This window comes from Eschrichtius robustus, chromosome 9, assembly GCF_028021215.1.
Source record: "Eschrichtius robustus isolate mEscRob2 chromosome 9, mEscRob2.pri, whole genome shotgun sequence".
NCBI lineage: Eukaryota > Metazoa > Chordata > Mammalia > Artiodactyla > Eschrichtiidae > Eschrichtius > Eschrichtius robustus.
Window position 1 is genome coordinate 15,441,082 of NC_090832.1, and position 26,997 is coordinate 15,468,078.

Sequence of the window (26,997 nt, forward strand, 5' to 3'; positions counted from 1 at the left end):
CAAATGCTGGAGGGGGTGTGGAGAAAAGGGAACCCTCTTGCACTGTTGGTGGGAATGTAAATCGATACAGCCACTATGGAGAACAGTATGGAGGTTCCTTAAAAAACTAAAAATAGAATTACCCTATGATCCAGCAACCCCACTACAGGGCATATACCCAGAGAAAACCATAATTCAAAAAGACACACGCACCCCAATGTTCACTGCAGCACTATTTACAATAGCCAGGTTATGGAAGCCACCTAAATGCCCCTCGATAGATGAATGGATAAAGAAGTTGTGGTACATATATACAATGGAATGTTAGTCAGCCATAAAAAGGAACGAAATTGGGTCATTTGTAGAGACGTGGATGGATCTAGAGACTGTCATACAGAATGAAGTAAGTCAGAAAGAGAAAAACAAATATTGTATATTAACGCATATATGTGGAACCTAGAAAAATGGTACAGATGAACCAGTTTGCAGGACAGAAATTGAGACACAGATGTAGAGAACAAACGTATGGACACTAAGGGGGGGAAGCGGTGGGGGGTGGTGGTGGTGGTGTGATGAATTGGAAGATTGGGATTGACATGTATACACTGACGTGTATAAAACGGATGACTAGTAACCTGCTGTATAAAAAAATAAATAAAATTAAATTCAAAAAAAAAGAAAAGAAAACATCACCCATAATTTCAGACTCTTTTTGACTTTTTTAGTCAACTAGTTGTCCTAATTCTTTATGGTTTCCTTTTAGTACCTCAAATTCCTATATAATTTTTAACGAATAGGTAGAATTTTGTAGTCTGCTCTTTTACTTTAAAATTATCAGAGTTTTCTTGCTGTACTACAAACTTCCAAGAATTATAAGTGGCAACTTATAATTTTGTTGTTGATGTACCAAGATTTGCAAAATTGTTCCCCCTGTTATTAGATGTTTGGATTGTTTCCAATATAAATAATGCTGCAAAATAGCTGTGCATATGGACTTTAATCTCTTCCAAATTATATTCTTGGAATAAATTCCCAAGGGTGAGAGTATGGTGCCAGAGGGTATAAAATTTTTTTATGACTGTTGATACGCCTTTGACGAACTGAAAAACATTCCTTTGAAAGTATTCAATTTGGAATGAACATAGCTACAAGTCATTTTCTTCCCCTTTACTATATTTCCTTTGAACAAGCGATGTAGCTATGCTATGATATTTTAAAAACTGTTTAATGTCACCCTATAGTTAGAAGTAGACTATTATGTACATTTCACATAATGGGGTTTGATCAAGTGATCGCTAGTCTTTCCAATTGGATGCACATGTCCACTTGAAGCTCCCCTATTAGACTGTAAACTCCATGAGGATAGGGACCATGTCTGTTAACACTGCAAGGCACATAGTAGGCACTGAATTAACGTATATACCTCCAAACCAAACAAAAGGCAATAGAAAGTTTCAAAACACTTGGTCAAAACACTTGTTTTATTGTGTTATTAATATATTAATAACACATTTTATTTATAAACGTGTAATTCCCTTGCAAAAGTTGCATGCTCAAATTCTCTTCAAAAAAACCTGAACTCTTCCCTTCCTCAGCCTTCACATATAGTTACCAAGTTCTCCTACCTTCATCAGCTCAGTGCTGCCAAAGGAAAAACTCCCAAGATCCCTAACGTAAAACCGAAGGCCACCCTAATGTAACTACCTTCACTTTCCTCACCCTCTGCCTCAAATTTCATGTTTGAGTAATACCACTTCCTGGAGAGCCCACACAAACCATGTGACTTGTCATCCTCACCCCTCTTCTCCCATCTGGAATGTTCTTCTCTCCCCTCTCCCTTAAAGCCTTAGCTCAGATGTCTCATTTCCTGGAAGCTTGCTCTGAACTTCTCAGGCAGAGGAAGCTACCCTTTCTGCCCCTCCTAGCCCTCTGGTTTGTTGCTCCACGGAGCCCACATCTATCTCTGCACGTAGCATCCTAATCAGACGTATGCGTCACCTCCCATGTGGAGGGCAGGGGCCAGATCTCATTCACCTTTGTATCTCTAGTACCAAGTGCAAAAAAAATGAGTGAATTAACAAAGAAAAGAAGAAACTATCAGAGAGGGAGCCAGCTATCATTCAACAGAGAAAGGTAGATAGACATATATACATAATACAGAATTTAAACAGAATTAATGGTTTTCTTACAGCTCCCTAGCATATCTTTTTTTCTTAAAATACCAAAACCATTTTAATAAGAGCTATAAAGGTCATATCTGAAAAAGATAGACCACCTCAAATGCCTACATAAGCTAGACAAGATTAATGTCCTATTGGGAGGGAGGAAGCACAGTAACAAAGAGAACTTCAGTTAGGGAAGGAAACAGGATGCGGTAATAAAGGTCTAGGACTGTGGCTTCCAAATGCAAAGGAAATATGGAGGCAAACAATATGAAGAAAACAGGAGGAAGTGCCAGATTCTTATCCGTTGAAAACTGGAAATACTGCATGTATTTTTATTTGTTTGCAAATATCAGACTGCTAAGGAAAACAGAAGGTACGCTGGTGGGTCAGTAATTCCAAAAAGTAAGGACCACTTAATACGGTGTCATCAACAAGAACTAACTTCGACATGGACACCGTGCAGTGCTGTGTATCTGTGTCTTAGTCCCACGGGCAAGGGGGACAGTGTCTGGTTGTGATAAGGGGGCAAGTTCCATTTCCTAGGCAAATTCTGGGACTGGTCGACATCGAAAACCCATAAGTTAAGTTTTCCCAGTGACCTGAAATAAGCAATTTATTCCCTTACTGTCTTTGCTGCTCTCTATAAATTTTAAAACAGATACGGGAGAAGGAATTATTTAATGTGGCCTGTAGCATAGACTTGGTCTTGTGTCATGAAGCAAGTACATTTACTATGATTTAGCAATCCTGAAGAGCACATAATGTAGACTTCTGCAAGCTGCATGTTTTAAAAGGTTTGCGAGAAACTGCCCATGCCACAGGAATTATTTGTCTTGGCAATCTCTTTTTTTGGGGGGGGGCAGGGGCGAGGGGGTTGTTTACATCTATTCAACTTACAGCGTGAATGGAAACAGGAAATGCTGACTGATACTCTGTGTGAGCACAGAAGCTCGTAGATAGGGATTTTGTAGCCTGGCTTGATTCAAACTCCAAAACCCATAATCTGCTCAGAAAGGAACTGTCAGTGGGTCTGCTCTGGGAAGGGACTATTTGGACAAATACTCTTCGTAACCTGCACAGGAAACAGCTCTGGGTAAAAACCAATAATGGACAACTGGGTGGCTGGCTCTCTATGCTGATCTGCTAGGACACCCCGAGTCACATGGTACAAACTGAACAGAAACAATTAACAACAAAAAACCCACTACTGACAGGCACACTTGCTATCTACGAAATTCTTCAATGAGGCAGAGAGAATGATTTTTATATTTAAGTTATTCTATCACATCCCCAACTTGCTATACACAGAGAAGTTGCAGTGACAATCGGGACTCAGATTTTAGAGTAATCACTGATCTGCTACCTTAAAAAAAAAAAAAAAAAAAGCATTAACGTCATGACATCATAGGCAGGCCCTATAAGCCATGGGTTCATAAAATTCTAGAGCTATGAGGGACCTTTAGGGATAACATACTCTAACCTCTTCAGGACTCCTATGTGCCAGGTAAGCTCTCTTCTTGAGATAACAATGAAGAACCTGCTATGCTGTCCCAGGTCCCTCTGATGCCTGGCCCAGAGCGCTCCTTTCTATATTACATACTCTCTGCCATTCTGCCCAAAAGCACTCTTGATTAGACATATACACCCCAGAATTTAGGAAAAGCCTTTGTTTCTTCTCATTCAATAATTACTGAACCTCTATTACCCTGCCAGGCATCTAAGCATTTATCAGTGTGCCCCTGTCTTCACTTAGTGAGCAAACAGGGCTGCCAGCACATTTTTTTTTTTTTAACTTTGGGTTTATTTATTTATTTATTTATTTATTTATTTATTTATGGCTGTGTTGGGTCTTCGTTTCTGTACGAGGGCCTTCTCTAGTTGCGGCAAGTAGGGGCCACTCTTCATCGCGGTGCACGGGCCTCTCATTATCACGGCCTCTCTTGTTGTGGAGCACAGGCTCCAGACGCGCAGGCTCAGTAGTTGTGGCTCACGGGCCTAGTTGCTCCGCGGCATGTGGGATCTTCCCAGACCAGGGCTCGAACCCGTGTCCCCTGCATTGGCAGGCGGATTCTCAACCACCGCGCCACCAGGGAAGCCAGCCAGCACATTTTTAACAAGACACAGATGAGGAAGATTCATTCATTACCTAATAACAAAGGAACATCTTTCTAACCTTTCTTTTCATTTTTTTCCTGCTTGAATTCCCTTTGATACTTCAAAATGTTTATTTATCTATCAGTATGTAGGCAAATTTGAATCAACTCTCTTTCGCGATTACTTCTAGATGATCTCATGGGTTAGTATGTTTATTGAACCCATTTCTATGGAATCACAATCTTAAGTGCAGTTCAGTCGTTCTCAACTGGGGACACGTGTCAATATCTGGAGTCACTTTTGGTTATTGTAACTGGCATCTAGTAGGTAGGAGCCAGGGACGCTGCTAAACATCCTAGAATGCAGAGGACAGCCGCACACCCACTTAAAACAACAACAACAACAACAAAAAACCCACCTGGAATTATCTACCCAAAATGCCCAAAGAGGTAGACACTCTGCCCTAGTTCAAGCAGGACAAAGGAGCCTTGCACTTTCTAGACACTCTTCCTGAGAACGTTACAAACGCATTTGCTGCATTAGAACAAAAAGGCTGTACAAGATTATGTTAACGATAATCATATGAGACCCTGAAATGTCAGTAAAAACTCCACTCAGCAAAGTCTGATGCGCTGTGCCAACGATGTGTTTACTACAACATGGCAGTTCCTGGTGATGAAAAGTAGTGTCTCACAGGTGACTGACGCACCAACTTCGTAAGGAGGCGAGGAATACAGGACAACGCGGGTGATGGCAATGATCTGTCTTACTACTAAGAACAAACATATATGATGGGGAAAAGCTATTCAAATAGAGACTGGGGCTTGGGGAGAGGCACAGACGTTTACATTTACTGACATGCCTGTGTGCCCGGCAATGCACTAGACATTCTTCATCTCACTTCACTTTTTATCGCCTTCATCCTCTGCTTACAGATTATGAAGCTAAAGATGTAAAAGTTTAAATAATTTTTTCCCAAGGTCACACAGTTAGAAGGCGATAGAGCTTGGATGGAAACCATGGCCCATCTGACTGCAGGCTAGGCCCCCACTCCATCCTGCCCCGTCCACGTATAACTGATCCTGCAGCATTTCTTTAACTCAGCTGTTTGGCAAGTTGTGTACCAAGATGGAAATCTCAACACCTTGTACTTCAATAATAATTTGATATCTAAGATGTAGCTCTAAGATTCTTTTCCTGAACCCCAGACTTGTTTTCTAATTGCAATGTGGCCCTGCTGTGATAAAAGAAAGTAAGTTATCTGCAGTCTTCTTCTCTACTATATTTCTCCCCTCCCTTCCTTCCCTCTCTCCCTCCTTCCCTCCATTCTCTCTCTCTCTCTCTCTCAATTCAGGAAGTTCTTTTCTCTCTTAGAGCAATTCATTTAGGGATAATGAATCTCATCCTCTCCCAGTTCTCAGCCTACAGTGCTGAGTTCTGGGCAGTGGCGGGCAGTATACTGGTGAAAAAGAAAGAGCTGCAAGGACCAGCTCCATCTGGGTTTGGTATCCAACACCAGCAGAAACAGGTCACAGGTAGAGAATACTTGCTCTGCAATCTGGCCTCTTGAGAACCAGATGGTATTCTGGGAGTCACGGGGTATTTCACCACCTTTCACTGGATGAGTCAGATGCCAAGATGGGTCTTCCCAGCCTCTTCCAAGCTAGGCGTCCACCCTCCAGCACTGGCTGGGGAAATGACCAGCCCCAACTCTCTTGCTTGGGTTTTCCTTTCCAAATTGCACACCACGGTGGGAGAAAAGGCAACAAATACTTCAGATCTGAAATTCTCGTTTCTGCTTTTACACTGGGGAAAACCCTCCTTAGGCTCTGAGATAGAGTTAAATTGAGGCACCAAGAGTTGTCCCTGAGTTTCTGGCTACTTGAGACACCTGAATATTGTCACTACACCATAGCAAATTGAATTTCCACCTTGCTGTGTCACTAAGGGTTTACTCCATGTGTACTCAGAAGATTAGAATTTTCAGATTTCACAGCCACTTTATAATGCTAATAATTTTTCTCTCCATGATACATGCAACCAACATACATATCAAATACACAACCTAGTGAGTCCCCATTACTTTGGGACATGAACTTGAATTTATGGACTGTTAGAGGCCTCACAGAAGAACTAGCCTTTGCAATCAGTTTAGCTCAAAATAGGTTGAGATAAGAAGTATGTCTGCACAGGGCAGATTTTGCTAACTTAATCCTCAAAAGAATTTCTAGTAAACAGAGGGAGAAATAAAACCATAGCTTTCATTCAGTTAGCACTTAACTTTCTCACGACAAATCAGAAATGAAAACAAAACCTTTGTACAGGAAGAAGTAAGGTAGATGCCGGACTAGGCTTCATTCTGAAGCACTGTGGCTATAATTCCTGAACAATGCTAAAGGAATGGAAACTGGACTCTTCAAACTGCCTTTTTCTATCCTATGTAAACATGTCTACTCCGCTGCAGCTGTCTACAGATAAACTCAGGGCAAGTGGAGTTCAGAGTCACAGAAGCACATAAACTGTGAATTGGAGCTCAAGGTAGGCGCTGGCCTTCGAGGATTTTAATTATTTTTTCAATGACTAGAAGGAAACTAAGTAAACCAGGATGAATCAATAAATGACAGGGGAAGCTCTGTATTATTACTACAGCTGGAAAAAAAAAGGGTGGGGGGACTTGGTTTAGAACGTGTTAATTTTATTTTATTTTTTAATATTTTCCTCTTTTTTTTTTTGTAATTCTTTATTTTATTTATTTTTATTTTTGGCTGTGTTGGGTCTTCGTTTCCGTGCGAGGGCTTTCTCCAGTTGCGGCAAGCGGGGGCCACTCTTCATCGCGGTGCACGGGCCCCTCACTATCGCGGCCTCTCTTGTTGCGGAGCACAAGCTCCAGATGCGCAGGCTCAGTAGTTGTGGCTCATGGGCCCAGTTGCTCCGCGGCATGTGGGATCCTCCCAGACCAGGGCTCGAACCCGTGTCCCCTGCCCTGGCAGGCAGATTCTCAACCACTGCGCCACCAGGGAAGCCCTAGAACATATTAATTTTAAGGATCCAACTTAAGTCTATGAAGTTCTACAAAAAATTCAATCCTTTCTGCTCTTTCGGACTTGTCTTTGCTCTTCGGTTTTATTAAATGTCTTAGGGTCAAATTTTCATCAAGTATACAGATTTAACTGGGCACATATTAGGAGATTTAAAGGAAAAAGAAACCAATTAAAAAAGAAAAAAAATATTAATATTAACATGTGCCTTTCCTCTTTCTTACCTTTTTGGTGATGGCAGTGCTTACACACATTAGGGGAAGTTTGGTAGTCATATAGAAGCATGAGAAGGTTACAGGGGATTTATTAGGAGAAAAGGAAAGAGAAGATAAGGAAAGTGTAAAAAGGACATAGGTCCACATGAACTATCTGTTTTTGGTAGTAATAAAAACTTTGAAAATACCAGTAATGCCACTTAGATGTACGCTGGTATCAGGATCCAGAATTTCCTTCTTCCAGAGAATTAATTAGGTACAGACACTGGTTCCCGTTATTTGAACCCATTGTTATACATCTTGTTTTGTAAAATGATTTTGACCAAAGTGAAATCTGATTTTGAAAAAAATGTTTAGATGAAAATTAAATTATACATGCTACTTTTTACCTCCTCTATAAAAATCCAACTGAATTAAATTCATAAATTCATTATCCAAAGATGCCATCTTCTTGTACAGATCATGAGCACTTGTACAATGTCGTTGCTTTGACCAGGGTTTTAACCCTTCCATTTTTAGCAAACTGTGGTTTGTGGTTTGCTAAAGCCAAAGTTCTGGCTAAGGGCCTGGATTTTTGGATGACTGCTTGGGGCAGAGCTGTTCTCTTGCAGCTCCTGAAAACCGGACACTAGGAAAATAACTTGAAACAAATTCTGAAAGTCTTTGCTAACAACATGCCTTAATCTAAAGTAATGGAAAGATGAAATAGAACATTTTTCATCGAGCAGTTGATGAAAACCAAGCCAAGGAGGAAAAAAGCATAAATGTCAAAAGGTAAATACGTTTTATCTCAAAGGTTCCCAGGGGAAAAAAACAACATCCAAAAACCTATATTAGCTTCTTCTGCGACTGCAAGAAACCCAGCAAGAGAAACCAAGATTCCTGAGTTTGGAAACAAATTAAATCTACCAACATTCCTAGTATGACAACTTCTATTATAGAAAAAGAAACTAAGACGGAAGGAAAACATTCTAAACTTGAAAGCTGGAAGATTCTACAACGTACTTAACTAAATAAAAGCAGGCAGGGCAGGAATTTTTGAACTGAAGGTAGAGACCCGTTAGTGTTTTACATAATCAATTTACTGGGTTGCAACAAGAATTTAAAAAAAAAGAAGAAGAAATAGGATAGGAAATATTAGGATACATGACATATGATAAGAGAAAGTAGTCTTGTTTCATAAGACATTGATTCCATTTTTGCACACGTGTGTGCACGTGTGCACATGCATTTTGTGATATAAAATGTACTTTATGCTCTGGGTTTCAGTCAAAACATCCAAGAGCCACTGGCCCAGACTCTGCAGATTTCTTATCTAGGAAGGGAGACAGACCGGCTGGTTTTACAGTCATGTCTAGCCCCACTGGTTTCTCACAAGATCAATTTAATGATTATCCAGACCTGGTTCCACTCTGCTCAGCACTGGGACAAACGGCACAGGTAGCTCAAAGGAATGACGACCCTAACCTCAGTGGTATCAGCCATTACCAGTACATTTAGGGGCACAGATGCAATGTTACTCTCACTGATTCAGTGGCTCTTTTGGGCAGAAATGGTCTCCACGGTCCTTCTTTCCATGTTTTCTTCAGTGTGTCTGACCTGGTCACTAGCAATAGACAAGCCCCCCTGCCTGTCCAGTGGTACAAGATCTTGAAAGGATTCGATTTAACAGAACACATGAGGACTCACTGAAAAGGCCAGTAATTCCTCCTTACAAGTCTAAAAAACTCAAAGTAAAGATAATTGCCCCGAAGGAGGGATGAGCATATTTTTTCCTTGGCTTATTTAAAAAATAATCCGTTCCGTCTATAAAATGAATATATATGAGTAGAAACATATTATTGATTACTGGAAAATCTGGCGTGAAGGAGAAAATATATCAGGCCCTTCTAACCGTTTTCGCTGTTATTTATGTCCTTGAATCTCTGTACTGTTGACCACGGAATATGCCCTTGAGATGTCCAAGTAAACACAGTTTATAAGGGGAAGGTAACAAAGGTAACAAAGCGTCAGGAATAATTCTCATGTTCCCACCTCTGCACCTCTACCCCATCCCTATGTGCAGAAGGAGTTGATACTAAAGTTTGGTATCATTCTTATTTTGTATAAACAAAGAACAAACCCTCATTTGCCACCCCTGTTTCTTTCTCCTGCTCTTGGTATGTCCCCAGCCTGGCCTTATATCTAGAAGTGGGGTCCAACTTGGGTTAAGTACCAATAATAAAAATATGATTATTTGTATCACACAAGAAAAAAACTGATCTTTGATTTACTTAAGAATGAAAGTGGGCCTGTCGGTTTGGCTGATTTAGAAGATAATCCTAAGCATGTTTGTGTAGTGAAGTCAAAGAAGTCAAAGGTCTACTCTCTCTAAACACTGGCAGATATTGTCTCACACACACACACACACACACACACACACACACACACACACACAAAAGAGAGAGAGAGAGTGAGGTATAGTGACATGGATGACTTGGCATTAACTTGATTCTGAGTCTGGGAAAACCTCTTGAACTATGTCATGCTAACCTCACCATTCTATTTAAAGGAGCCCATACAGAATCAGAAAACGTCTTAGCTTCTCTTGCAGCTAGGTATGGCTAAGAGACCAAGGTTGTTAATGAGATGTAAACAGAAGTGTTGTATGACTTCCAGTAAGGCTCTAGAAAAGGTGATATGCCTTTGATTCTCCTTCCTGCTGGCTGGGTTACAGATGTGATGGCTGGGGCCTATGCAACCATCCTGGGCTACTAGGCACACCCTGATGACTGAGTAGATGACATACCAGTTGAGACTGTCTACCCTGGATTTCTTTTACATGGCAGAGAAATAAACTTATATTTGCTTTGGGCCACTTTTTTCACCATTGCTGTTATGTGTGGGTGAACCTAATCCTAGCTGATTCCTTTGTGAAAATAAAGCCTACTTAGAAACGTGATAGCATTTTTCATTTCTATCATTTCAGTTTGCACATAATTTGAACGTTATGCAGTGTTTTCTTTCTCTGCACAACAGTAACTCTGGGACTAAAGACAACGTTACATTTCTAATTTAGAAAAGATGTGAGATTGGCTCAAAGTTTTGCTGATGAAAAAGCTAAAATTTCTGAGGCTGAGAGTGGCTGTAACTCTTTGATAGATGCCCCAAAGCTATGCCACTGAAGGTAAGTGAGAGAGGGTCTAATCGAAAGCTCCAGACACAGATTTAAAAATCAAGACAGCAGAAACCGGTATGTCAGTCTGCAGTAGAAGAGGACACACAGTAGGTCTCAAGAGGGTTTCCTGTTCATCTGACTTTCAGAACTGTTCCCACTCTAAATTCTATCTCCCCTGTGTATGTGCTAAACAAAGAAGTGTTCTTTGAAGGCAAAAAAACCTATTTTCATAGTTGTTTCAAATATTTTTAGAATTTATTATTAAACTATTGCCTGACCCTAGAAAGTAAAAACAATCCAGTCGACCAAAACATTCATGCACTTGTATAAAACAAACAAAAAAGGACTAAACAAGACTGAGGTGGGCTGGGGCGGAGGGCAATCAAAAGAAGGTACTCATATCGCTGGTGTCTAAAATTCAGTATGTCTGTGTGCATAAACACTTGAATATATGAAAAATAAAAATTAAAAAAAAACCCCTCATTCTTTAGGACATAACTGAACATCTCAGCGGGGAAGAAGGAGTTTTTAGTGGATGAATAAGCCATCCTCACTGCCTCTGGACAGCAGGCTACAAGGGCAACCTCTGAGCAATCTCTTCACTTCTCCCCAGTGAGTTTGTAGAGAGAAAGTCTCGCCGGGGCTCAGGCTGTCTCATCCCTCAGGTCAGCCACTGTCCGCATCTCTACCATGCCCGTTATCAAGGGAGACGGAAGAGCATGGATGGCTATACACAACCATCGCTCCTGCCAGAAAGCAACGTGAAGGCCCTGACCCACTGAACATGACTGTCAGCGTCCAGATTTAGCTCTCAAAAAAGTAAAGACTTGACCACATACTAATGACAACTGCCAATCTATGCGTCTAGCCTCAGCCTGTCTCCTCAATTCCAACCTATATTCCTCCCCCGCCTTGCATAAATAACAAACATTAACATTTTGCCACAACTGCTTATTTTCCTTTTACAAAGAAGTAACGCAGCACAGATAGAGCTGAAGGCTATCCTCATGCACGGGTACCCAGTTCAGCTCCTTCCCTTCCTCTCACAGTCAGCAATTCTTATTAACTTGGTGCTTATGCGGGTCATGTTTTCATTCTTCTGCGCATGTCCAAAGGCATAAACAAAATACAGTGCTGTTTGTATGTTTTTTAAGTGTGTGAGACTGTATTTACGATTGCACTAGCTGCTTTTTCACTCAACATTGTATTTCTGAGCTCTTACCTTGCGGAAATGCCCAGAAGTAGTGCTGCTGGTTGTGAAGCACCCACATCTGTAACTGCTAACCGAGTCCTTTCCTGGGGAAGGGGCCCAATTAGATAACCCTCTGGCCTCTCCTCCCCCTCAATCATTCTCTTCAGGAAGGTGGACTGTCTTACCTGATGGGAAAGGGGTAGTTTGGGAAGAAACCCCATCTTCCAGTGGAGTCCTGATAACAGTAACACTACAAAATCATTCCGGAAGTTCTCATGGATCAGAAACTGTATGCTCTTCTCCATGACCTTTAAGGACGTTGAAAATACATGTCCAGTCTGTTTTCTCTGCCATATCGCTGAGCTGGATGAACTCCTGGTGATTCCCTGAACACATACTGACCTTTCCCCCTCTGTCCCCCTTTACTGGATTATATCTTAAACTTTTTTCAAAACCTCCCTCAAACGCCATCTTCTCAAGGGAATCTTAATGGAACCACTATTGAAGAATTGTCCATTTATCTCTACCAGTAATTGAAAGCATAACATTTCAGATCGGCATTTATTCCCCTCCAAATGACCCGATCTAACCACGAAATTCATCTCCCCCACGTCTTATACTCCAGCTAAACTATCCTCAGAACCCACTAACTCTTTCCCATCCACATTCATTTGTTTGTTCTGTGCACTCTGCCTAAAAACCATTTCTCCCTAACTCTGTGTGTCAAATAACTTCAGATTTTAAATCAATTTTTCCTTTTTTTAAAAAATCACAAAAGTAATGCACACTAATTGTAAAAATTTCACGAATACCAAAATACGTAAAGAATACAGTGAAGGTCACCATGACCCCATTTCCCACAGATGAATAAAAGTAATCATCTGATATACTTCTTTCATACCTTTTCATTGCAGGTATATATTTATTTCATAATTTTAAAATGCAAGAAATACATTATAAATATTGCTTGGCAGCGTAATTTCTTTTACTTTATATATTGTGAACTTCTTTCCACGTTCTATACACATCTATTCTTTTTAATAATCTTGATGTTACACCAATAATACCATACTTTTTGCTTTTTTTCTTAAAGCTTTATGTTTTAACGTTCACATTAAAATTTAATCCATCTTTATTCAGAATAAATTGTGATGAAGGACTCTAAAGTTTATGTTTAAAAATTAATAGTCATGGGACTCCGCGCTTCCACTGCAGGGGGCACGGGTTCGATCCCTGGTCGGGGAACTAAGATCCCGCATGCTGTGGTGGGGCAGCCAAAAAAAAAAAAAAAAAAAAAAAGAGTGCTCCAGGCAGAGAGAAGAGCCAGTGCAAAGATCCTGAGGTGGAAGCACCCAGTGTGTTTGGGGAATAGCAAGAAGACTAGTGTGGCTGGATGGGAAAAAAAAAAAATTAATAGTCAAATGTCTGAACATCATTTAATCAGTGATACATCCATTGGCCACTGATTTGAAATGTTATCTTTATCAAGTTATTAATATCTACATATAATGCAGTAAGTCTGATTAAGGACACTCAGGTATTCTTTTGATACCAGTTTTCTTTGTTTATTCCTCTTTATTGTTATGGCAGTATTATCTTGTTTTGATATCTAGTTAGGTAAATCATCCATCATTGTTCTTTAAATTTTTTTTCTTGTCTATCCTCATGATTTATTCTTTTAGAATCTAAACAAATGTTGCTATTGATTTAACTATGAAGCTCATCTTCCTCTATTTTTACAGTAACCATAGGAGAGCGAAATTTTCCACCCCAAAATGTGTCTCTTTGACATGAGGGTTATTTTATGTTGATTATTCTTAAGAAACAGAACACTCAGGAATTCTTTCTTTTTACTTCCTCCTTAACTGCCTGAAAGAATTTAGATAAAGGGCTTGATCCAGGAAGAGCACGTTCACCACAGATACCTACAAAGAATATGGGTCAGGTGTACGTGGGGGGGCGGTACTCGGCAGGGAGATCAAAGTTCTCTTTGTGTCCCACTGTCTCTGCATAATCAAGGAAACATTTGTTTACCAAACATTTGTTTTTTCATCTTCCTGTGAATTGCCTTCATAACCTATGAGGTCCCAGACCCTACAGCCTTCTCCTTAGTCCAGGATGAAATATATACTTCATTTTACCTGACTGTCTTTGGAATCTCTCATGTTCTGATTCCCTGTACGTACATGATTAAATTTGGTTTTTCTCCTGTTAATCTGTCTCATGTCAATGTAATTATTAGGCCAGCCAGAAAAACCTACAAGGGTAGAGGGAAATTTTTTCCTTCCCCAGCATAATTACTGTGCTATACCATAATATGGTATGATATATAGCACAGTAATTTTATAGTAATTTACATGTTAGTTTGACAGAGGAATGATGATTAACACTGACTATTCCCATTCAAGAACATGGCATATGTCTATGAAAACACGACAACCCAAAACCTATGAGATGCGGAAAAAGCAGTTCTAATAGGGAAGTATATGGCAATACAATCCTACCTCAAGAAACAAGAAAAATCTCAAACAACCTAACCTTACACTCAAAGCAACTAGAGAAAGAAGAACAAACAAAACCCAATGTTAGTAGAAGGAAAGAAATCATAAAGATCAGAGCAGAAATAAATGAAATAGAAATGAAAAAAACAACAGCACAGATCAATAAAAACAAAAGCTGGCTCTTTGAGAAGATAAACAAAATTGATAAACCTTTAGCCAGACTCATCAAGACAAAAGGGAGAGGACTCAAATCAATAGAATTAGAAATGAAAAAGAAGTTACAACTGAAACCACAAAAATACAAAGGATCATAAGAGATTACTACAAGCAACTCTATGCCAATAAAATGGACAACCTGGAAGAAATGGACAAATTCTTAGGAAGGTATAACCTTCCAAGGCTGAACCAGGAAGAAACAGAAAACGTGAACAGACTAATCACAAGTAATGAAATTGAAACTGTGATTAAAAATCTTCCAACAAACAAAAGTCCAGGACCAGATGGCTTCACAGGCGAATTCTATCAAACATTCAGAGAAGAGCTAACACCTATCCTTCTCAAACTCTTCCAAAAAACTGCAGAGGCAGGAACACTCCCAGACTCATTCTACGAGGCCACCATCACCCTGATACCAAAACCAGACAAGGATACCACGAAAAAAGAAAACTACAGGCCAATGTCACTGATGAACATAGATGCAAAAATCTTCAACAAAATACTAGCAAACTGAATCCAACAGCACATTAAAAGGACCATACACCATGATCAAGTGGGGTTTATCCCAGGGATGCAAGGATTCTTCAATATATGGAAATCAATCAGTGTGATACACCATATTAACAAATTGAAGAATAAAAACCATATGATCATCTCAATAGATGCAGAAAAAGCTTTTGACAAAATTCAACACCCATTTATGATAAAAACTCTCCAGAAAGTGAGAATACAGGATACAAAATTAATACACAGAAATCTCGTGCATTCCTACACACTAACAACAATGAAAGATCAGAAAGAGAAGTTAAGGAAATAATTCAATTTACCATTGCAAGAAAAAGAATAAAATACCTAGGAATAAACCTACCTAAGGAGGCAAAAGACCTGTATGCAGAAAACTATAAGATACCGATGAAAGAAATCAAAGATGACACAAACAGATGGAGAGATATATCATGTTCTTGGATAGAAAGAATCAACACTGTGAAAATGACTACACTACCCAAAGCAATCTACAGATTCAGTGCAATCCCCATCAAATTACCAATGACATTTTTCACAGAACTAGAACAAAAAATTTTACAATTTGTATGGAAACACAAAAGACCTTGAATAGCAAAAGCAATCTTGAGAAAAGAAAAAAAAACACAGCACTGGAAGAATCAGGCTCCCTGACTTCAGACTATACTAGAGGGCTACAGTAATCAAGACAGGATGGCACTGGCACAAAACCAGAAATATAGATCAATGGAACAGGATAGAAACCCCAGAGATAAACCTACGCACATATGGTCACCTAATCCATGACAAAAGAGGCCAGAATATACAATGGAGCAAAGACAGCCTCTTGAGTAAGTGGTGCTGGGGAAACTGGACAGTTACATGTAAAAGAATGAAATTAGAACACTCCTTAACACCATACACAAAAATAAACTCAAAATGGATTAAAGACCTAAATGTAAGGCCAGACAGTATAAATCTCTTAGAGGAAGACACAGGCAGAACACTCTATGATATAAATCAAAGCAAGATCCTTTATGACCCACCTCCTAGAGTAATGACAATAAAAACAAAAATAAACAAATGGGACCTAGTTTAAACTTTAAAGCTTTTGCACAGCAAAGGAAACCATAAACAAGACAAAAAGACAACCCTCAGAATGGGAGAAAATATTTGCAAACGAAGCAACTGACAAAGGATTAACCTCCAAAATATACAAGCAGCTCATGCAGCTCAATATCAAAAAAACAAACAACCCAATCCAAAAACAGGCAGAATAGACATTTCCCCAAAGAAGATATACAGATGGCCAACAAACACATGAAAGGATGTTCAACATCACTAATCATTAGAGAAATGCAAATCAAAACTACAATGAGCTATCACCTCACACCGGTCAAAATGGCCATCATCATAAGATCAACAGACAATAAATGCTGGAGAGGGTGTGGAGAAAAGGGAACCCTCTTGCACTGTTGGTGGGAATGTAAATTGATTCAGTCACTATGGAGAACAGTATGGAGGTTCCTTAAAAACTAAGAATAGAACTACCATGTGACCCAGCAGTCCCACTACTGGGCATATATACCCATAGAAAACCATAATTCAAAAAGACACATGCACCCCAATGTTAACTGCAGTACTATTTATAATAGCAGGACATGGAAACAACCTAAATGTCCATCAGCAGAGGAATGGATAAAGAAGATGTGGCACATATATACAATGGAATATTACTCAGCCATAAAAAGGAACGAAATTGGGTCATTTGTAGAGACGTGGATGGACCTAGAGACTGTCATACAGAGGTGAAGTAAGTCAGAAAGAGAAAAAGAAATATCATATATGAACGTGTATATGTGGAATCTGAAAAATTGGTATAGACAATAGGGGAAAGGGGGGGGGTGGGATGAATTGGGAGATTGGGATTGACATATATACACTATTGATACTACGTATAAAATAGATAACTAATGAGAACCTACTATATAGCACAGGGAACTCTACTCAATGCTCTGTGGTAACCTAAATGGGAAGGAAATCTAAAAGAGGGGACATATGTATATATACATATATTTGATTCACTTTGCTGTATGGTAGAAACTAACACAACATTGTAAAGCAACTATACTCCAATAAAAATTAAAAAAAAAAAACAAACAAAACATGGCGTATGTCTCACCAATGATTCAGACTCAAGAGTCCTGCTTTGTGTCTTTCAATAACATTTTATGGTTTTCTTTCTATATGCTCGTTTCTTGTTAAATTTATCCCTAGGTATTTTATAGTTTGGGGACACATATAAATAGGATATTTCCCCTTTTACAGTATCTGGTTATTGCTGATATAAAGAAAAACTATTACATACTTACATTGCATCCAAATAACCAATCAACCAATTTACTTAAATTTCTTGAACTCTATTATACAATCATACTGTATATAAATAGTGGAAAATTCATCACTTCCTAATATTTATACTTTTGTATTGTTCTTGTTTTATTACATTGGCTAATATTTGCAGAATAATGATGAATAATGATGGTGATCATCAAAAGTATTCTTGTCATGGCCTGAATACATTCGTGTACATTTAGGACTTCAACATTTAATATGATGCTGACTGTTAGTTTCCGTTTTTCAAATTTGTTTAAATTCTTCTATTGCATGAGGTCTTTATCATTACACTGAGATACCTCTTTCTTCAAGTAAAGAGTTACTTCTTTACTCTGCTTTATTTTGAACTGGATAACCAAGCACTTTGTAACTTGCCATAGTTCTTTTAAACTTCAGGTAGTTTTAAAAATTTGTTACTTACATCAAAACATTAATGGCTAAAAGAACATTTATGGTTGAAGCTAGCAAGAGGTTGAGACTTTTAGAAAGCCCTAAAAATCCAATTTTCTCTCCCCTCCCCCAAAAAGATATAAAAAGAATACACTACTCATTTAGTGACAGTCAGCTTCCTTATATTCCTTACTCAAAGTTCTACTAGGTTTTCTTTGCATGAGAACAGAGCAATATTGTAATTATATCAAACATTGCTAAAAGCTTAAGAACAACCTCATATAACTGCAATTTTCTAAACCACAATTTATACATTAAGTAAGGGTAGGTGGACATCTTATCAGCAGGCTGAAAGTTCACAGCCAAGATGGGGTAAGATAGTAGTCAAACAATATAAATTTAAAGTCATTGCATAGTGGATATTTTTATTTTTAATCCTCAGAAAGCCTATGCATTTTAAAATCATTTTATGTTAACTTTCACAGCACTAATCCCTGCAAGACAGTGTTTTGACAGGGGTCTTATTTTAACTCCATGTTTTATGATAGTAAGCAGAACTACATTACGACCACATTACTTAGAATACACATAAATCCTAAGTAGGGATAGGCTAGATAACTCATTGAAAATAAATTTGCATTTTGTGGCACACAAAGAAACAGTCAAGGTCAGGTTAGACATTCCTAAAGTTCAAAACTCCTTTCAAAACTGTTTACTCTTCTTATTTAACTACTCTTTTAACTAACGAATTGTTGCCTCAAAAAACCACCGGGCAAATATGCCAATGTTTACCATAAAAAGCCAAGAGGAAATTCAGACATGTTTACCAGTAGATAAGTTATTCAGTAAACTGATGTGTATTATTAATCTTTCATTTAAAAAAAACATTTATTTAGTGCCAGTTATGTGCTAAGCATAGGGCTATGTGATACTGGTGATACAGAATGAAAGTGCACATTTAGGAAGCAGTAAAGCACAGTGCTAAGAGCAAAGGCTCGGTGCCGGGGCTTAGACTCAAATCTCTGCTCCCCCCTTGCACTAGTTGTTAGCCTTTGGGCAACTACTAACTCAGTTTCTTCACCTGTAAAATGGGGTGTATTATGGCAACTGCCTCCTAGGGTTGGTATAAGACATATTAACATATACATAAAACACAGAGAAAGTCCCCAGCAGGATGCCCAGCACACAGCAGGCCCTCAAGATGTGGGTGGGGCCAGGATACTGGAGACCTTGCACCATGCAGGACAGTCCCACGAAGATTTGTCCCCTGCCCCACATGATTTTCCCTCCACTCTCGTAGTTGGAAAACCTGGTTATGATTATATGACCTTAGAGCCCTCCCCGCAATCTGTTTTACATAAAAACTCCAAATCAAGCTACCAGTAGCTATCATTTTTAAGGAATGCAAACAGGAGTGCAAACTGAAGGAAGGTTAACTTTGTTTTCTTTGGAACTCTGCCAAGAGATGTTCACTTTTGCAGAAAATTGGATCACCAACGCCAATAACCACTTGTGACATCTGAGTTGCCGAAACACGCCTAATCCGTCCGCACCTGTGGCTGCCCTGTGAACGAATTCTTGTGTATGTGCAAGCACTACTCAGAATTCTATCTTTTAGTGTAGTCGAAACAGTTCTCCTAATTAATACATACTGAAATACATGTTACCATAAATACTTTTATATCACAACTAACACATTACATCGTGTTTTGAAATTACCTGTGCAAGGTTATAGTACCTGAGTTTTATTTACGATAGTCAAGTGTTTGGTATAAGAAGAGGGAATGGCTATGCTGAGCTTGAGAACACACTGGGCCACATAACTCATTCAAAGTCACAGCTGATAAGGAACAGAGCCGGTATTTGAACCAGGGTTGTCCTTAGAATGCACGTTTGTAATTCTTATACTTCTGAGGTGGACAATTAATGGATGCTCCCCACCTCCGTGGAGTTCTTTGAACTGGGGAGTCACTTATTAGATATTTACTCGGAAGCTCAGAATACAGCAGTGAACAAAAGGGCCAAAGTCCCAGTGCCTTAAAGGATTTACATTCAGTGGAGAGACAGACAGTGTTCACACAAATGCCTGCATGTCTAGTGGAGCAGCACAGAGGACGGGGGTGCTGGCGGGGGGTGGGGGAGGCGGATGCTCTTTCAGCTAGAATGCATGCAGAAGGCCTCCCTGACGCATAAGCAGAGACTTGAGTGAGGCAAGGGAGCAAACCATGTAGTTATGAGAGGAGCTTTGAGAGTGAGAACAGCACATGCAAAGGCCCTGATGTGGAAGGCGGCGGGGAGCACCATGCCAGATGCTCAGCAAACTGGGGGAAAGGCAGGGCAGGAGATGACATCAGAGGGGCAGATGGTGGAAGAGATTATGTTTGGGTTTATTCTGAAAGATACAGAACTGGATGGTCTTGGCAGAGTCAGGATGGAGTGTGACTTAGGCTTCAACAGGACCACTCTGGTGGCACTGTGGAAACAGACTCTGTGGTCAGGGAGGGGTGAGGGGTGGCTGTCACAAAGCCCAGGACAGAGAGGGTGGTGACCGGAACCAGGTGGGGCAGCCATGTGCCAGGCGTGGTTGGGTCACATCCATTCTGAGGGACTGGGTTTGGGGTGTGAATAAAAAAGAGGAAGGAAGAATGATTTCAAGGCCTTTGACAAAAGCATCCAGAAGAATGAAACTGTCATCAACTGAGATGGGGAAGCAGGATTGGGACCCATGGAAAGAGAATCAAAAATATGGCTTAGAAATTTTTAAGTGTGAGGAGGCATCTGGATATATGGTGGTCAAGGAAAGGTCCTGGCTACGTGTGGAGATGGTCAGTCAGGTTCTAGGGTGAAAGTATAAGGCAGCAAGAGAAAGGATCTGAGGATGAGCCCAGGCACCGGGACGACGCTTCAGCAAAGGAGCCTACAGAGGAAGGAGTAGCTGGAGGAGGGCGAGAGGCTTTAACAAGGGAAAATTCTTGTTTTATGTTATTCACATGTAGGATGTTACCAGCATATTTAATCCTTTCCTAGGGTAAAACTCTTGCACAAGTGCACCAGGAGATAAGAGCAAGAATGTCTGCTCATCACAACATTTACTGTTTATAATAACACAGCAACTGGAAACAACCTAAATATCTGTTGACAAGAGAACAGAGAAGTGATGGTATATTCATCGTTGCTAGATGCAACTGGTTAGAGAAGATACAACACCACATTACTTTTGTAAATTCTAAAATCTTTTTCCTGTTATTTCAGTAGTGAGCAAGTAAGACTTTAAAATTTGAAGAGGGAAATGTACTGGATATCATGCACCTGTGAGTTTGCTGGGTTCCAGGGCATTCTGCTTTCTCCCTCGTAACTACACAGCATTTCCAGAAGGATTCCAGAAGGATCCCCATATTTCCAGAAGGATTCCCCTAACCCAAAGGAGTCATCAGACCTGCTCAGAATCTCAGATCCCTTCTATGGATAATGGTCCTAAACGCCTTTGTCTGAGAAGGGAACATTGTCAGAACACAGATATTCTTCACTTGAGAGAATTCATTAGTATTTGTGAAGGTTTATCTTAAAAGTAAAGATCGTTAGCATCTTAACGTCGTAACAGCAGCTGGCGTCCACTGTTCTGTCTGGGCCAGAGTCACCAGGGTCTGTGCTTTTCCAGCATTACTGCACTAAGCCCTGAAAACAAGCCTTGAGTTAGGTAAGGAGAAACCAAGATTCGGGGAGGTTACTCGACCTACCTAAGGTCACAGTGGGCACACAGCAGAGAGCAATTCAAACCCAGGAGGCTGAAGCCTGCAATCTAATTCGTGTGGCTGCTCTCCATTACCTGGATTTTCAGTATTATAGCAGAAAATGACCAATAAACCATACTGGAATCAAAATGAATACCCCCCCCCCAAATTAGTCTAACTTAATATTATTCTAAGTGAATTCTACTCAAGCATTGGAAGATCAGGTTGTAAAATTTGGTGACCTGTAATTAAGAGGTCCTACTCCTAAGTTTTAAAAAAGTTTATGAAAATCGTTGACACATACCAAAGAATATATGTAAGTTAGCAGCAATAACTAAAAACCTGAGCATCAACACCCCAAATCCAGGACGGCGGGCACTTCTAGTGGGGAGGGCAGAGAAATGAGATTGGGGTGGGGGGGCATGACTTCTAATAATTTCCCATCACACGTGGGATCTTCCCGGACCAGGGATTGAATGCATGTCCCCCTCATTGGCAGGTGGATTCTTAACCACTGCGCCACCAGGGGAAGTCCCTTTTTTAAAACAATCAATCTGTAGTCCATGGCGGTTTATCTGTTCTGAAGGCTGGTCATTTGTCTGTTATCTTTGAAAATGTTTCCTCCCAATCTGTCCCATGCCTTTTTAATCTTGTACCTTTTATCATGAATAATTTATTTTTTAAGTGTAATCCAAATTACCAATCTTTTTGAGTTTGAGCATTTTTGTATCTTAAGAGAGATCGTCTCCTATATACAACGACTTTTCTATGGACATAAATTCATACTCAGACTTCAGACAAACCCGTACTACTGCATTTAACTTCTGTAGAAGGATGTTAAAATGGGGGTCTTTGGCCTGACACCCCAAAACCATGTCAATTGCTCACATGCCAAAGGACGATGCTAGACCTAGCAGCACGTGCAAAGGAACTGTTTGAAAATACACTTTGCATCCCGTAGTCCAAGAGATACCTTTCAAAGAAAGGGGTTGACAAGGAATCCCGGGGAAGGATTTCTTCAAAGAAAGTTAGGGATGTGCCAGTCCCACCCCACGCCTCCAGTGGGAAGGAGGCAGAGCTGCTGCCCCCTTTTCTGGAGCTAGTGAGTGAGGCTGTAGCAGAACAACTGCAAAGAATCAAGAGTGACACTGCCATCAGGGACACAGGGGTGGACTGGGGTATGAAAAACGTCCATGAGCTGAAAAGAAACAGCCCATGACAGGGTTGTGCGAGAGACGTAACTGCGTTCCCACTGATGGTAGGTCAGAGGTCGAAGGGCTGCGGTACCTGGAGACCAGGTGTGGAACCAGCAGCAGGATTTTCTGAAAGGGAGATATACAGCCCAGAGGTCTTCTGCCAAGAGTGTGGAAGAGGCCAGACTGGTACCATCGAATGGCCAACCTTCAACCCTGGAGGGGCCAGAGTCGACCTAAGTGCAAGGTGAGGGGGGTCAGAGAAGCAGCCGCCTTCCCCTTCCCCCTGTCGCCCAGAGGCAGACCCAGGAAGGCAGGGTGAAGCTTCAATTTGAATGAAATTTGGAGCTTTCATGAGACTGGACCCATATCCTTTTAATAAAATGAGACTATTTTTGTGACCAAAGTGACTAGAGGAATGTTTTAAAAAATATTTTAAAGGAATCAGATATTAACTGGGAGCAAGAGCAATCTACCATAAGTTTATTCCAAGTGCAAGGAATGAACCAGCCCACAGAGCGGGCTCGACCAGGCAATGGGGAAAGAGCGTTGCTCCTTATTCCCACTGTTCAGGACATTGACTTTGCTCCCAGCATTTCATGGATCAATTTGCCACCTTCGTGAGAGTTTAACACCACAGGTCTTGAGTCTTGTGGTCTATACTGATCTAAGTCACTGGTGTTACACAGTTATACATAATGGACCGTGATCTTTATATATTAAAAATAATATAAAAAGAGATATTTGTACACTCATATTCATAGCAGCATTATTCACAACAGCCAAAAGGTGGAAGAAACCCAAGTGTCCATGGACAGATGAATGGATAAACAAAATGCGTTACATACATACGATGGAGTATTGTTCAGCCTTAATTAATTAGTAAGGGAGTTCTGACAAATGCTACAACATGGGTGAACTTTGAGGACATTATGCTAAGTGACATAAGCCAGTCACAAAAGGAAAAACACTGGTATGAATTATCTAGAATAGTGATGTTCAGAGACTGAAAGTAGAAGGGTGGTTTCAGGCACTGGAGTGGTGGGGAGTTGTTGTTCAACGGATAAAGAGTTTTAGTTTTGCAAGACGAAGAGTCCTGGAGATGAATGATGGTGACGGTTGCACAACAATGTGAAAGCATTTCACTGAGTGGTACACTTAAAAATGGTTAAAGTGGGAACTCCGTGGTGGTCCAGTGGGTAAGACTCTATGCCCCCAACGCAGGGAGCCCCAGTTTGATCCCTGGTCAGGGAACTAGATCCCGCATGCGTGCCACAACTAAGAGTTCGCATGCTGCAACTATAAGATCCCACATGCCGCAACTGAAGATCCCGCATGCCACAACTAACACCCAGCGCAGCCAAAATAAATAAATAAATAAATAAATAAATAAATAAATAAATAAATAAATAAATAAAAATTTAAAAATTGGTTAAAATGATAAATTTTATGTTCTAAGCATTTTGCCACAGTTGAAAATAAAAACTAAATAAAAAAGGAAATTTAACCTCCATTAGTCATGTATCACTAATGGAGTGAATAATGAGAAGTGGCTAAGAATTATCCTGTCTTACCATGTGTCAGGTGCCATGCCAGGACTTATACATGGTGTCATTTAATCCTCATTTCAAACCTATGAGGCAAGTCCTATTAAAATCCTTACTTTACAGATAAGGAAACTGAGGCACAGAAGGGTTACCTTGCCTAAAGTTACACAACTTGAAAGGAGTTGACAGAGATACTCTGATTCTAGAACTAGCCTTCTAAACCTCCGGCAGCGGACAGATTTCACTGTCACTGAACTATCTCCCATTTACAGCCTCTTAGACTAGAAGAGATCACAGAAATAATTCACATAATTATTGACATTTGCATAGTTCTCTAGGTTTAAAAGCACTTTCTCTTTTGATATTACTCATTAAAATACTGCAGCACAGGTATTCTCCTTTTATCAGAGAGGACACAGAGACTAGAGAAGTTAAGTAAATGGCTTCAAGTCATGTTACCAGGCAGGGTTCCGATTCCACAGCTTCTAACTCTGGGTCCATGGCTAACGATCCAGCTCCAATTCCTTGTCTAGTCCAGCTTCTCATTTTTCAGATGAGACTGTCTACAAGGGACACGCCCAAAGATGCTAATGGCTTGTCCAAGGTCACACAGAGAGCTAGTATGTTCTGTGTACATCACCAGCCTATGCCTTTAAAAATCCTTAGCCATGACAACACATATTCTATAAATATGTGTTGATAAAGGAAGGATTGGCACAGAGGCAGAGAGCTCTGTCAGCCTAAGATAGAGTGCTTTCTTCTAGAAACTCTTTTATTTGTGGAGTTGATGCTTTAGAACCTACACTTCACGTAAGCATCCAACTTTTCAGTGCCTGCCCTTACTCAACCTCCTCCATTAGCTCTACAATTATGCTGTGATCAATTGAGCAAATCCACTTAGACGGCATGTCTAGCTACTCTCATAGCGGATTTGGTACCCAACCAGCAAAGTACACGAGAGCTGTATAATGCAGACCTTTGAGAAATGAACTATATAAATCCTCATTTGATCCTGACTGTATGCCTGTAAGGAATTCTTAAAACAGACTCAACCACCCTGAGTGATCTTTTTAATGGCCGAGTGTAAAAGTGCAGAGCTAAGATCTTTTGTCCAGCAGAATCTTTTCATGTAAAATAACTCACTTCTGAGATACAAGGCTAATGATCAGTGTGAAAAAAGCAATTGCTAGACTTGATTATAGACACTCACGCAGTGAATGTAAATTACTTGTTGGCATGTGAAAATCTGCCAGTGTAATGCCTCAGATGTCAAATTAAGGTGCTATTCCATGAATCCTTGTTTATCTTTTTCCTTCTTACAATCTTAATATTGTGGGTGGGATTGGGGCTGGCACGGACTGAGCAAACTCTATGGCAGTGTCCCCCTCTTTATGGCTGGAATATCCAACAAAAGCCAGAGAGAAGCAGGTACCACAAAGAAGAGCTTCACAGCAGCAACACATCTGAGGCCCTACTAATAAAAATGTCCTATTCTAATGGTTGGGAATCTCCCCTCCATTAGGCCACAAAACCACACTCGGATTCAACGAAGAGCAGACTGATTTCATTTCAAGTAATCAGTATTACTATTACTGCTAGTATTGGCTAACATTTAATGAGCATTTTCTCCTGTTAAATTACACACACAGTATGCTCCAGCAGGCCTCTGCTTTGCTCACCGTGTAGCCACAGCTCTGAGTCGCATGCCTTGTATGTGTTAGGTTGTCAGTAAATATTTGTTGAATGAATAAATAATCTCATTTGGTTTTCAAATAACCCTATAAGGTTTGATACAATATTGTTATCACCATTTCTCAGCTGAGAAAGCTGAGGCTCAGAGGTCATTACACTGTACCCAAAGTCACGTCGTCAGCAAGTGTCAGAGCTTATATTCTAAACCACGTGCACCTGACATCAAAATCTATGGTTCAACCACAATGTCATGTCACTAGTACAGCCCAGACCTTAGGGTTTTTCCAGTACTGAGGCCATCTCTGAAAGGTGGGCTTACAAGAATATATTTCAAGTCAGAATGGATCTCACTCTGTTCCAGCCATCACCTTTCAGATTTCTTCAATATTCTTCAAAAACTGCAATTAAAAAAAGTGACTTACCGACATATCCTTCTTCACCAACCAGTTTCAGGGCAATTTTATCAGCCAACACTGAAGAGTTGCCATGGGCAATGTTGGCAAAGGGGCCAGCATGCACAAATACAGGCGTCCCCTGTGGAAGCGGAAGAGGAAATTTTAAAAAGCTATGAGAATGAGTTATTTCCTATTATAATTTTGATAAGCCACTGTTTTAGCTGTCTCAGTGACCATGAAATAAACCTTATTTCATATTAGCTGCATTGTATTGTTACAAAGAATGGAATTAAACCTTGATGGTCTAAGAGGCTTGTTTAAATTGTTTACCCCATTAAGAAACTAACCAATTCAAGAAAAATCCAATCATAAAATCAACACAGTAAATGAATCGTGGGAATCATGGCAGGGCAAGTACATTTTATTATAAGCCATTTTTATATTTACAATAATAATCTTATTCTGATTTTTAAAAACTTTGTCTTTCTCATTGTTTCTCTTACCTGTTAATTTTTTAAGTTAAGTTACCTGGTAATTATTAAAACAAAAGAAAAAATTCATCCATACTAAAATGTTAGTTACTAAAAAGGCAAA

At 40.0% G+C, this 26,997-nt stretch overlaps 1 protein-coding gene across 5 annotated transcripts in view; it reads right to left on the reverse strand.

Annotated features, from left to right (window-relative positions):
* MTHFD1L (methylenetetrahydrofolate dehydrogenase (NADP+ dependent) 1 like) overlaps nucleotides 1-26,997 on the reverse strand; it is a 242,306-nt gene that overhangs the window by 128,974 nt on the left and 86,335 nt on the right. For all 5 annotated transcript variants that reach the window (XR_011074944.1, XR_011074945.1, XM_068551140.1 and 2 more), the window contains one exon: nucleotides 26,431-26,542. Coding sequence is in view for 3 of the 5 variants with exons in the window: in XM_068551140.1 (XP_068407241.1) it covers nucleotides 26,431-26,542 (112 nt within the window). In the remaining 2 variants the exon portion in view is untranslated. The remainder of the gene's footprint in view (nucleotides 1-26,430; nucleotides 26,543-26,997) is intronic.